The 14039-nt window shown below is 37.2% G+C and overlaps 1 protein-coding gene across 2 annotated transcripts in view; it reads right to left on the bottom strand.

Annotated features, from left to right (window-relative positions):
* The window catches only part of nlgn4xa (neuroligin 4 X-linked a), a 111549-nt gene that overhangs the window by 16609 nt on the left and 80901 nt on the right, over positions 1–14039 (bottom strand). For both annotated transcript variants that reach the window (XM_055008511.1, XM_055008512.1), the window contains one exon: positions 4016–4201. In XM_055008511.1, the coding sequence (XP_054864486.1) occupies positions 4016–4201 (186 nt within the window). The remainder of the gene's footprint in view (positions 1–4015; positions 4202–14039) is intronic.

The raw sequence follows: 14039 nt of genomic DNA, 5'->3' as shown, positions 1-14039 counted from the left end.
CATTTGAAAAAGTAAAATTTCTTTGAGTATTTATTCTAAAAAACAGGACAAAAAATAGAATTAACATGTGCACCATTTTTTTGAAGTGTGTTACCAACACTGGGGAAAAAGATAATTATACATACTATTGAGATTTTGCTACTTGCATTTTTAATTGCCATGCTTGTTTTCTCTCTGCTCTGTGTAAACGCAGCCTGCAGTTCAGCTGAAAAGTTTCAGAATTTTTGTGACATGACTGTTGATCGTAGCTGAATCATTCAAGAATTTACAAATGCAGCGAGAAATGCAGAATTATTTGCTTTTTCATTAATTCCAATGAGAGCCAATGGTTTATTTTTGGTATTATTTAATGAGACTTTAAAAACTACTATCAGCTACATAAAAATGTTGGGTCAGATGGGTCAGACTATTCTTCTCGTCACTTGTATAAATTTGACATGCACTAAACTACTCGTTTGTAAAAGCCAAGAGCTCCAAGAGGCTTTATTCATTCTAGATAGAGCCAACAGTTTGCGTTTTGGTATTTCAAAATTTTTGTCATGTAACTGTTGTTTGCAGTTATGTCAATAATAGCTTTTTTTTTGTTGTTGTGCTGGAGCAATTTTTTATGTTTTTTTTTTCCGAATGTTAGTATTAATACTTAATACTTAAAATTTTTGATTAAAATATCACAATTTCAAGCTTAGGTTTGGTTATATTCCCAACGGAACAGCATGTCACATTGTAAATCTGCCAAATTTGTGTGTATTTAATGTTTGTGGTCTGATAAAAAGTGCCGTTTTGTTAATGTTTTTAAAGAAAACATGCCTCTCAAATGAGTTTTGCTGTTTATGGGGTTTAAAAGAAACAAATTAATTGACTCGATGAAATCAGCTTGTGTAGAAGAAATAACAGTGAGTTTGCTTTTCTTTTATTTATATAGCTGCTTATATTTCTGCAGTCAAGAAATAATAAAAAAAAAAAACATCAGTATAAAAGTGTTACTGTAGGTTGGCTTGGTGCAACTTTGCTGATAAATAGTTCACATAACTGACAGAAGCTCGGTCAAAAGGAATTTGAAGAAGCTGTGTATCTTTTTCATGCCAGCCGAACACATTTCATGGCAAATAAAAGGTTGATTCAGATTATTGACTTTACATCTTTGTGTCCCTGTTGAACGAATGACACACCAGAACATAAAAGATATTTATACCAACGACACCTTAGGCACTTTCCACATTCTGGAACATTGTTAGCGCAGCTTCATGGGCTGCCAATCAGAAACTAGGCCACAATACACCAGGAACTCTGGAGTTGTGTGTATTCTTTTCGCTCTCTTTTTTTTTTTTTTTTTTTTTGTTCACAAAGTTCTATTTATACTCATGCAAACACACAGTGGTGGTGACTCAACCAGGCCGACTTGAAAAGTATGTTTTGAGCACAGACGTTTCCCACAAGGCCTGGTTAGCTGAGCTTTTACTGCCGCCGCCGTTAGTCAGATGTGGAGTATCAGTTAAACCTCAACTCCGGTGGTAACTTCAAAGCTATTTATACACGGCGACAGGGGTTTTATGAGCTTGGTATGTTGCTTACGATATTTCTGGCTATTGACCAAATGCAAAAAGCAGCTTTACATTTCCAGAGGATGCATTTATACACTAAAACACAAATGCTTTGCAAGGCGTTTGTTGACAAAATAAAGCAGAAATAATGATTGCAACACAAGAAAAAAGTCTCTGGTTGCCAATAGGGCAAAGACTACATAAAAATTAATTTCATAGAAAAGCGAAGTCTGTATTTTTTGAGATCCGTGTTTTTGACAGATGGATCAGACCATTCTTCTAAATTTCACTTGCACTGAACTATTCATTTGTGAAAGCCAAGAGCTCCGAGAGGCTGAAAACACAGCAACCTTGTGGCTACTCGCTTTAAACTCTGCATAAATAATGCAAGTATAAAAAGATGTAAATACAGTAACAAACCTCTTCCTTCTCCTCTGATGCAGATGGCCACAGATTGCAAAACATGCCGTTTGAACAACTGATGTGAAAAGACTGATTCAGTGCATTCATCTTAAGCTGGTGTGGTCTTTTTTTCACTGTCTTGTTTGTGGTTTCTGGAGAGTTTAAATCAAATTGAGCAACTTTTCCAACTAAAAATCTTAGCAAATCTGCATCTAAGTTAGTCGCCACCATGCCATGTCGAAACTGTGCTTCTAAACCTAAAAGACACATCTGAGGGTTTCTTTATTCTGAAAAGCAATAAATCTTCTGGATCAAAGAAAACAAGTTATTTTTTGGTTGCAACAAGAACAAAAAATACAACACGTTTCCTATTAAGACATGATCTTTGTAATAATGTGGATTTTTAAATCTGTTATCAGATGAGAATTACAGTTTAGCATTTGTTTATCTCAACATGTGTGAGTAGAAAAATGCCATAAAATGTTCTGCTGGAGGTTTTCCTTATTCATTTCAATGCTTTCTGATTGGACGGCGTCAGCAGCTCTACGTTTTCACTAAATTATACACCTCTGAGGAGATAAGGCTTGCAGAGTCAGTAATTTCTTTTAAATCACTTCTTAAAACCCACTTTTCTGTGAAGTTTAGCTTGAATAATTTTAGTGTTCTATCCTGTATCTATATGCTGTTTACCTGTTTATTCTATATGTTCTCTCTAGCTTTATTTTAATTTTAGCTGCCTAATCCTTTGGTGTGATGTCATCTTTAATTCTTCAATTCTCTGATTTTTTTTTAGATTTTTTTTAATTTCTAACTTTAAATCTTCAACCTTATTCTAGTTTTTTAAGGTTCTTTTGTTTTATATACATCCTAATTGAGCTAATTACTCATTTAACTTATTATCATTTTTACTATTTATTTTATTTGACTGCTTTCTTGCTAGATTGTTTGTGTTTGCATGTTGTGACTGTCAAAGCACCTTGTGAATGCTGTTCTTAAGGGTGCTATATAAATAAAGTGTTATTATTATAATGATGTCTGCTGGCTATTGCTGGCAAATAATAATAATAATTTAGTAACTTGCTAGTTTGAAACTCCAGTAGTGTTGGCCTGGATGTCAAAGATTTTAACCCTGATGTTTAATAAATAGCCCCTGATCTGTTCATCTGTCATCTTGCGTTATTTTTATTATTGCATTAAATCCCTTGAAAATAAGATGTTTATTGTTCATCAGTAATGCAAGTCGTCTACATTTTGGGGCCTCTGTGTGCCATTCAAGCAGCAAATCTATTTCATTCTTATGCAAGAATGGAAGTTTTCTGATACAAGAAGCTTTTTTTTAGATTACATTTGAGATTTATTCCAGTCTACTGTGTTCTGGGACTTTATGGATGAACTTTTCTCCTCAGCAGCACTTGTATCTCTGCTCCTGGACTATTTAAAGAACTCAGATTACAGAGTATTAATAACCTGGAAGATACACCAAGATCCCTCCTGGTGCAGCTCAGTGGTTTGCTAACATTTCTGATCCACCTTTACATATATACATATATATATATACATATGTACATACAGAATAGAAGCTGAATTTAACATGTATGGAAAATGCCCAATAAATGTGAGCATTTCAGATGTTCTTCTTCTCTCCACTCTTCTTAAAACTAAAGCATAAAATATGTGGTTTCAGAAAAGAAATATGTCACGCAGACCATCACAATAAAAGCAGACCTATAAAACACACACAAAACGACAGTAAAAGAGACATAAAGACATAGGACCATAAAAAACATATTCGACCATATTTGTTAACTACTTGTGATTGCTTTTGGCTGAATATTTCTTCTCTGCAGCTAAACACAAAATATGTGAGCGAATCCAGATTAAAGTTGAGCTGTCCCATTATTTATCTGTCACCAGTTCACATTTTATTTCAATAAAAGTGACCCAAAGCTCCAGGATTCACTGCTCTTTGGTGCATCAAAGCTTTATGGCAGATGCACATATATAGGAAAAAATGATGAAAAAACCCTCGCGTGTGAACAAATGTCACTGTGGTTGTGCTGTAAGACACGTACCTTCTGAGTAATGCGAGAGGGTGAGCAGGCTGACGCATGACGCTCCAGCGCCCGAGCCAAAAATGGTCACTCTCTTTGGGTCTCCTTTGAAGGCCTGGATGTTTTCTTTGATCCACCTGAGAGCCTGAATTTGATCCAGCAGGCCGTAGTTGCCCTTGGCTGCCTGGTCTCCTGTGCTTAGAAACCCTGGATTCATGGAAACATAAAAATAGACCTCAGCTTTACTTCTGAAAGGTTTCTGGCACCGACTCAATGCAGATTGAGAGTTTAAAATAGATGCAATTCATTTAATCTGTCAGTTCACTGTTCTTTTCTGTTGCCTTAAACCCTAAAACCTTCCTAACCTGCAATCTTCACTGTTTAAAAATGGAGAAATTAAAGTAGGATTGTGGTGCTTGAATGAATTAATTTGACTGATCTTTAGTATTTTATGAAAACAGAAGACTTCTTCCCTGGTTAATAGTTTCATTATTGTATTTGAGATCCACTTAGCTTCTATACACAGTTTTGTTTTTACTGAGAAAAAAAATACTGGAAGCCATAACAAATGTGTCTATTATAGTATTGAAAATAGCCACAGTTTGCATGAGAAACTGAACCAAATGTTGATTAATCAGCCACTGAAAGTAGTCCCCAACAAATATATTATTTTGCCCTCTTGGAAATACTAAAGTGGCAAACAAGAAGAAAAAAACTAACCTACTCATCGAAATAAAACTGTAATTTCACGAGTCTTTTATACAGGATGTTTTGTAACCTGTTATAAAGCCAATTAAACTGCTTCTTAGATAAACAAGAAAGAACAAATTCCTCTATAAACTTGCCGTTATAGAGAGATCTTATGACCAAAAAGTTCCATTACTGGAAACTCAAAATTTACTAAAACCTCAATTGACACACTTGCAATTTAGAGATGTTTCGCAAACATATTTTGGAGTCCGACTGTTATGTTTTTTTTTTTTCCCTGTGAAAAGGGTGTTTTCCTGCCACTGTCTCCTTAGGGCTGCTCTGGGGTTCAGGCATATGGGTTCTGTAAAGTGTCTTGAGGCAATTTGACTGTAATTGGCACTATATAAAATTGAATTGAATTGAATAACTGGTTTTAACATTTGTGCATATTGAGACACATTCTGTGAAAAATAAAATGCATTAAGTGAGAGTTCTCATTATATTATTATCTGCATTCAGCACAAACAGAAGCTGAAGCCACAGAAGCTGTAGAAACAGACCCAATAAGTGAGAATAATGAGGCTCGCCAGACCTATCTGCACAGCGCTGTAGAATGGTCTGACTGCACCTATTATCATTCTGCTATAGGCAAAACAACATTCCAATTTGTTTGTATTTCTTTAAAGCAATCACTGTTAGGGTTGAGCGGCACTTAGTAGGATGCAGGATGCAAAGACTGCCAAATGGGTGAAAAATGATTGGTAAATCTGTAGGCAAACATGGTCGAAATCGAAGAGAAATCTAATCTTTCCAGATCTGTGCAACCATTCACCAAAAGAACCAAGCACATCAAACTCATTGCACAATCCAAATTGTCATCAAAACTTGTCATTTTCAGCTTTGAAGTTAGTAGTCCTAGCTTGTTCTTATGCTATGTTGCATGTAATACGTTGCCACTTGCAGGCTTATACTCAGTCTACATTTAGTAAGCCAGACTATGTCATAAGGCCCAAAATGGGGTTAAATCAATGCGCACTGGAGCAGAGTTAATAAGGTTGCAACAGCTGTAGAGGATGCATTTTGTGTGTTTGTAATACCCATTTGACATTTCAAACACTCGTGATGCAACAAAATCCATTACAAATTAAATTTAAGATAATTTCAGTGCAACTTTCTGCAAAACTTCAAGCAAAATGGGAGAGTTCTATATGATAGAACTTTATGTGTTACAGTGATCTGAATACTCAACATGTCATACGAGGACACACAAATAAACTTGCAAGTTCTTCTAAAGCAAAGCTAAGTTTTTGTTTACTGCATCTCCCCTCTACTGCACTGGAAAAATCCAAATGCATCTCCATTAAAATGCAGGCCAATAAAAAATAATGAATTTGTACATCAGCTGTTTGCAAGCCACTCAGCACTGCTGTTCCAAGTGTCAACACACAAACAGTCAAGTATGCAAAGCCCTTTGAATTTGATTTCATCCATGGCTCCAGAAATCGGTTGGCCGATGGACACCCCCCTTCCAGTCCAGTGCCAGACCAACCGGCCTGGCAGCGAGCTCAGCGTCCCAAACTTGTTGACAAATTAGCAAACGTGCCTAAACCCATTAAGTGGCTTTCTAAATGCTGCCATTGGGGGGAACTGGTTGCTGCCTCCTTTGCCAGACTGGAGGAGCTCGACGGCCAAGCCTGGCAGCGACAGCCTGTCCCCGAGAGCAGACCAAGACCGAGGCAGTATAAATGACAAATGGGATGAGGACCGCTGGGTAAGAAAGGAGAGAAGAAAGAGGAGAGGTAGCCTGTGGCTCTTTGATAGAGAGCAGATCCGGTTTGTCATGGTGAGGTGGAGGGGATGATAGAGGGGATGGAGGGCAGGGGTGGGGGAGGATTACAAGACCTCTGGCAGCCTCATACACCCTGTAGGATGTGCACAGGCCCTGCTCTCCACTCTACCTTTCCCCTCCTCACCCTCTCATCGCCCTTCTTGTCTCCCCCCATCGATATTTTCTCCCCTTTCCTCGCATCCGTCACTAAAAAGGAGCCGGAGAGAGAAGCATGGCTACCAGGCGCTCGCCAGGATGTGTTAAGATTAGTCAACGCTTCATTTCAAAGCACTATGTCCCCCCAAAATAGACTGCATACGTAACTAAGCCTGCCGCCTGGAGACACATCATGGACCACATCTCACAAACACTCGGGACCTCTAACAGAATTCTAAATGCCAAATGAACAGAAACACACATTATGCTGACATTTTTTGGCTGAATATGTTTGTGCAAGTAGGACTGATGGGTAATCAGAATGATTAAAATCAGTATTTGAAAAAGTAAGGAGGGACTTACAGACAGTTCTAATGGCCAATTTACACAAGTGGTTATCTATTGTTGACAATTCTGCTTTTGTCTATTTAATTTGATGCCTCTATACTAGTGTCTGTCACTGGAAAATCTTATTTTATTTTACAGTTATTTGTATATAAAGAAGAAAAATTATTATGCATCTTTAAAATGGGCTAATTAGCAGTGTCTCCCAGTTTATACCTGCAATATGAAGGTATGGAAAAGTCAAGCTAATTTTGACAGAGAGTATTCTCATGCTCATATGTCACTTTTTGCAGGAGTATTGCATTTTAAACCCACAACAGTTTGGTTTCAGACCTTTACATAGCACTTTGAAAGCATTATGTCAGGTATAAAATGACCCTTTTTCTGGATGAAAATAAATATAGTTTTCCTTTGTGCAATGGTTTGTCAAAAGCATTTAACACCGTGGATCATACATATACTAATTAAATAGCTGAGGATGACAATCAATCTGGTTTCCTTGAAGTTCCATAAGGGGTACCACAGGGCTCAGTATTAGCTCCTAATGTGTTCACATTATACATGAGCCAGGATCAGTGGTTAACAACTGTTCTATTTGATATTATGCTGATGACACACTCATTTATTCACCAGCACCTTCTTCTGACATAGTCCTGTCTAATTTATAGCCACTTTATAGCTATTCAATCCAGACCAATTAAGTGGATCTCAAATGAAAAAATCACCTTTATATTTTATGATTATTATAATAACTGGAGCTAAAATTGAAAAGGAATCATGTTGTCAGTACCTATATATCTGGGTAGATGATTATCTTTTTGAAACACATATTGACAAACTGATGACAAAACTCTAAATTAAATTGTGCATATTTTTTTCATGAAATCTTTCAGCACTAGGATATAGATTGTAGGGGCAATTTTTATTTATTTATTTATTTATTTTTATCAGTGCTTGACTATGCAGATGCAATTCACATATATGCTACTGGCCATATCATATAAGAACATATTTAAGAATTGGAAATATGGGTAACTGTACCACTTCACAACATTGGATTTCTTGGATTCCATTTATAAATATGAAGAATATTGGAGTATGCTCTTCAAAGACTAAAAAGGTCTCAAGACTTTATTCAACTAGACAAGTTTTTACCTTTAAAACTGCTTCAGTATCTTCCTGAATGTGTTCAACTGACAGAATGCTCCTGTTTTTTTTTTGTTTTTTTGTTTGTTTGTTTGTTGTTGTTTTTTTGGGGGGGGGGTTGCTTTGCAATTTTGTAACAAACACATTGAATGCTAAATCTACATGTTTCATAACGATCATTATTTGCATTGTGTTTTTTCTTAATGATTCTCTGATTAAATGGTGGATTTCAATCAATGCTGGGCCATCAAATAGTAACTGGCGATTGGATAGTGGATCCTGAGTCTTCTTATAGTTTGAGATGTGTAACAGATTCCAAGGGACACCAGAAACCCTCCAATTGTCATTTTTCCCTCTATATTTTAGCATTATTACAACAGAAATACCACTTATGGGATATCATAATGAATCATGTATGTGTTACACAGAATATGCATAAATTACATTTTTAAAAAAATAAATTACAAGTTTCCTCTAACTGTTAGAAGACTTTCACAATGACTTATGTATAAACAAAATAAGGTTTATATCTGGTTTGATAATATGCATACACAGATCTGAAGTTACATTTAGAAAACATTACAATATTATTGCACCCTGACTATACTGGACAAAAATGGGATGTTTGGCAATGCTTTATACACAGTAATTCTGAAATCAAACTGGCAAATGACTCAAGTCTGTGTTCATTTCCTTGGTGAGAAATGAAATGCTGTGTGATTCACAGTTATGCTCTGGTTCATTATTTCAAGAACAATGCCAGTATTCCAAATGTAAGAGAGAGGGAAAAAAGAAAAATCACTTAATGTTATACTGCCTACAAATGCTGTGGCCATTTCCCCTCTTTGTCTTTCTATCAGAGAGTCACCACTGAAATAAGAGAAAGAGGAGAGCTGTCAATACTGAAATGGAAAAACACTCTAATGGTGCACTTTTAAAAATACACTTCAGGGTGAATTATGTGAAGAAAATGCTGCCTACTGACATGGAATTCAAATGATGTCAACTTTCGCAGTTTCACTTGACAGGCATATTTGATATGTGCTTGGTTAGTGCAATGCAATAGCAATACTTGGGAAATGGTGGGAAAGGAAAAGTTTCTGAGCATGAAATTGAAAAAAAAAAATGATATTTCTCAAATAATTTCAAATCTGACATTCAGAAATTGCGTTTCTTGTAGTTTGTCAATTTGTCTGAAATCAATTGATCTACAAGACTTCACACGACCACGGCACCAGTTTTCCACCCTCCCATTAATGCATTTCAGTGGGAAAATGTGCTATTATTATGTGTTGCAGTGCAATGGCGATTGTGCAGCTGGAAGAAAATAGGAAAAAATAACAAAAAGAAGAGAAAATGTGTACAGTTTATCTTGAAGTGAAGCACCAGCAGCTAAAATGATACATTATCAGCATCTGTATACATTTAGATTCTGCAATTGTGAATCAGTTCAGTGAAGAGAAAAGGAAACACCGTTTACTGCTTTGGACTTTCCAGTTTGGATCCAAATCTAAAGCCATCTAAAGTGCCTAAAATTCTGCACAATAAACATGAAATACATCTTAAAGAATTCTATTTATATAAAGAAAAAGAAGATGAAGTCAACATACAGCAACATAGACTCACTAGTTTGTTTATATAAATTTGGAAGAAGCAAATGAAGCCATCATTTGTCAAAAATACATTACAGCACTGTGAAATTCACTTCCTAGTTGGGGTCAGAATACAGGGTCAATTATAAAAAGGGTTAAAGGCTTTGCTCACAGGCCCAACAATGGCAGCTTAGCAACACTGGGGTTTTGAACCTCTGACCTTTGCATTTCAGTGGGAAAATGTGCTATTATTGCATATTGCAGTGCAATGGTGATGGTGCAGCTGGAAGAAAATGGGAAAAAATAACAAAAAAAGAGAGAAAATGTGTATAGTTTCTCTTGAAGTGAAGCAAGTATTCCAACAGAGCTCCATTATTCCAAAACTAAAAAACACCACTGGGTGAGATCTAAAATCCATATGGGCAGATATAACAAGTGGATGAAACGTTGGCATTTTGGAGACACAAGAGATTTCCACCTGACAACAAAAATGTGTTCAATGTGGAGCCGACTTAATCTGCACAGAACATCTGAGCTGAAATTTAAAACAGAATCCCCCACTCCCCTCTGAAAATACCATCAGAGTGTTATCAAAATACCACACCGCGTTTAATGTTGAAAAAAAAAAAGTAGCGCCGGCGAGAGTGAGGCGAATGGCAGGGAGTGAAATGGCATCGCGGCTCCATGGACAGACGGTGATCCAGCAGAATGCCAAATGCCTGAGCTCTGAGCACAAAGCGTTCACAGGCCAGAGTGAGTCATTGCATGTGTTTAATTCAATTACATCCGTCACACAGAAACATCTCTTAAAGTTGCAAGAAGTAAACTGACTCACATTTGCTGTAATAGGTGTAATTTCACAGCATGAAAGAATGTCTGTCTCATTGTTAGTCTCCTATGTGGAATGAATATAAGAGAATTACTCTAATCACAACTGTCTTGGGTGTTGCTAAGCCCGAGATGTAGCAACGGTGCCCCTGAAAATAGTGTCAGCTGTCTTGGGGGAACATTTGATTTTTCCAGCATGTAAGTTGCTGCTTTGAGGTCATTGAGGCAATTTTGAAGATAGTAACATGCAGATAGTGGACGGACAAGACAACACTGCATGAATTATGCAGCAAAAATGGTAGAATTATACCAAAAATCTGCATCTGGTGAGTCAAAAACAGAAGGACGTATCCCTAAAAATAAAGTGAAACCAGCACTAATTCGCACATTGTCACCTCATCTACCATTTTAATATAGCAGGGAGGAAAAAAAAACCCAACAAAAAACAGAAAGAAGAGCTCCTTTATTATTCTATGGAGAGCAGCAGAGCACACTGACAACATGACAGTGACAGTAGTTAACTGTGTTCTTTGTCCAGAAGATAATCTCTCCCGCGGCTCACAGATGAAATGTTAATTATCAAAGGGAATGATGGGAGGGGAAATGGTTTGGGATAAGCTCATCAAGGTCAGCTGAGCTCAAACCACGTTCAAAATTCCTGCGCATCAGATAGGAATTCGCCCACGAGTCCGGGTCGAACCGGCTTTGAGCGCAATCACAGGGATGAGGGGAAGGTGAAGGGAAGGAAGTCTGGGCGAGTTTTCTCTGCGGCATGTAATTAGCGAAGATGCATTAAAGCCCACATGGGGGATGCCTGGTGTTAAACATAACCTCCCCTGACTGACAGTACAGCAGTGAAACAAACACACCACAGCTGTCAGAGCATGTCAGCAAACGCCAGTGCGTTCCAGGGTCACATCATGCGGTGGATTTCGGATGACAGCGGAGCAACGTCTCAGGATGAAATTAAAATAATGACTGAAAAAGACAAATGTGGACCTTCTTCTCTCTCGTTTTTTTTTTTTTTTTTTCCACCTAAGCTGCAGATTAGCTGTGGTTGACTAGGCTACATCTTGTCTCCAGACTAGACATATTTGAGGGTATTTTAAAGGATAACACCAGTGTCATCTTTTTCCTAATAGAGGTGAGAAATGTATTTCCACGCACACACTACTGCAGCAAGTTCCCCTTACATCCCATAAGTCCTACAAATCCATTAAAACCAGCTTGTAGCGACACAGTGCTTCCTCAAATAATGTCATCAATCATGTCCAACAGCACATGATCTTCAGTATTGTCTTGCTGCGACTTTATTATGCAGCTAATCACCAGTTTAATGGCACTATTTTTACTTTATCCATTACCCTGGTGGATGTCAGGACACAAAACAAACACAGTGATCTCTGCACATTCACTCTGAGTTCTATGTAATCAAAAGAAAAAGCATCTTAAAGTCAATAAAAATACATGCCGTCACCTTTCTAGCTCCTGTTGACTTTTTTTCATTAATCTTTCCGTAGAAATGTTCCTGGTGTCTGCTGACCATGTTCTAAGATAAATCACTTTCTGAGGTTGAAGCTTTTGTGGCATTAAACAACTCCCCATTATTATCTTTCAGGCATTCAAAAACGGCATTTGTCATAAAAAACAGCAAAAAGCAAAAGAAATGCAAGACACAGCAAAGATGTAGATTTATGGCATTTTAACATTTAATAGCTAGGCAGGATATGTATTGTAGATAACTATGATTCAGTTCTTTCAAGGCAAAAAGAAAATATTCAGAGTGTCCTTGTTTGGCCTAAGCAGCGCTTTTGTTGGATGTACTTCACTGTAATTGATTCAGGCTAAACTTCTTGCCAAACAGCTCTGCTTTTTATGTATTTATTTCCCCAGAGCTCTCTGATGATTTCACCTCAGTGGCCTCATTGGAATAACTGCATTTGTTTGTTTTTAAGGCTTTATTATATCAAAAGCACCATAATTACCAGTTTCCATCATCATATGTTCCATCACTACCTCATGGACACAACATTTTACGGACATAGCACAGGATATCCGGAGATTGTAGCCCACTGTGTTTGGATGATAGAAAGCATGTACAAGTCAAAGCACCTCCAAAGTTTACAATGACAACTTCAGCTCTTCACACAGATGTTCTTCATAAAAAGTATTTGTTTTAAGCACTATTTCAACCTCATGGTCTTGGACGGACAACAATTTATTGCACATATACCCTTGCAAACAAACGTGTGGCTGTCTTCCATCTGGAATTTGCTTCAAGTACATTAAAGTTTGGAGCTGTTGCAACAAATTTTGGAGAAATTGCACTGTGTTCCTAGAAGATCAGCTTAGAGGTTCGAACTACAACTGTGTAAATACATAATTAAAGAGGCTAGTTTAGCATTATGCATTCCAAGAAGCTATTCTACAAAACTGGTTCCCTACCTAGAAGGACATCGTGCATTATTGGTCCTGTTTTTGTCAAGGTAATTCTCCATGTGCATATTCCAGAAAACTGAATGGTAAACAATGATAAAATTAACTTATTTCCAATGGTTTTCCATCCATCTATTGAGAAATGCATGTCATTGAACACATTGATATTCCACTGAACACCAGGGGGACTGGGAACAAGTAACGCTATAAAAACTCTATAAAATTGTAAGAGAAACATTTTTCAACATTTAGCTAACTGAATTCTGTTTTCTATAAACTTCCTCTTTAGCATAGCCATCAAATCCAGAAACAGTACTAACCATGACCTTATTCCTAGTTGCAGCTGCAGCCCTGTTTGAACTCTATATCAGTTTTAAAAACATGTGAGTCATCTAATGTCATTTTAACAACTATGAAAGCTACTGATTATTGCAGTAAAATAGTGTTGAAGTTAAAATGAAAGTAGAGATTCTAGTCAAGGTCATGCTGGATCAAATTTTTAATGAACAATCAGCTAACAATAGACTGAAAGGTTGACTGGAAAAAGAAGCTATGACAGCAGCTTGAATTGAGTCATCAACACTTCATTCTGTGATTTTTTTTTCTCTCTCAGTAGAGCCAGAGAAACACAGATGTTGCCCTCCTTAATTATTTGGGGACATTTTTGAAGCGACGTACATGTGTTGTCCGGGTTCTTTCTCATATTTTTCAGCGAGGAAGCCTTTGATGAGCTGTGACTTGTATCCCAATAACAAGGCACAAATCTTCTTGTTGTTTACTTTGACAGCGAGAGACGTCTGTTTCACGGCATCAAACGGAACAACAGAGAGTTCATTTGCAGATTCAGTACGAGCCAGCTTTGCGGTAGACGCAGAAATCTATCTGGAGGAATGATGAAGTTCTTGTAGAAAATAGACCGCAATGAAACAAAATGGCTCAAAAGTGTCCCCTGCACTTCAACTTTCTATCTTTACCCTGAATTATAGAGGGTTCTTGCACCACAATCCTGTTTTGACACTTTGAT

Source organism: Amphiprion ocellaris, chromosome 24 (assembly GCF_022539595.1).
Source record: "Amphiprion ocellaris isolate individual 3 ecotype Okinawa chromosome 24, ASM2253959v1, whole genome shotgun sequence".
Classification (NCBI taxonomy): Eukaryota; Metazoa; Chordata; class Actinopteri; family Pomacentridae; genus Amphiprion; species Amphiprion ocellaris.
This window is presented reverse-complemented; position numbering and strand designations above follow the sequence as displayed.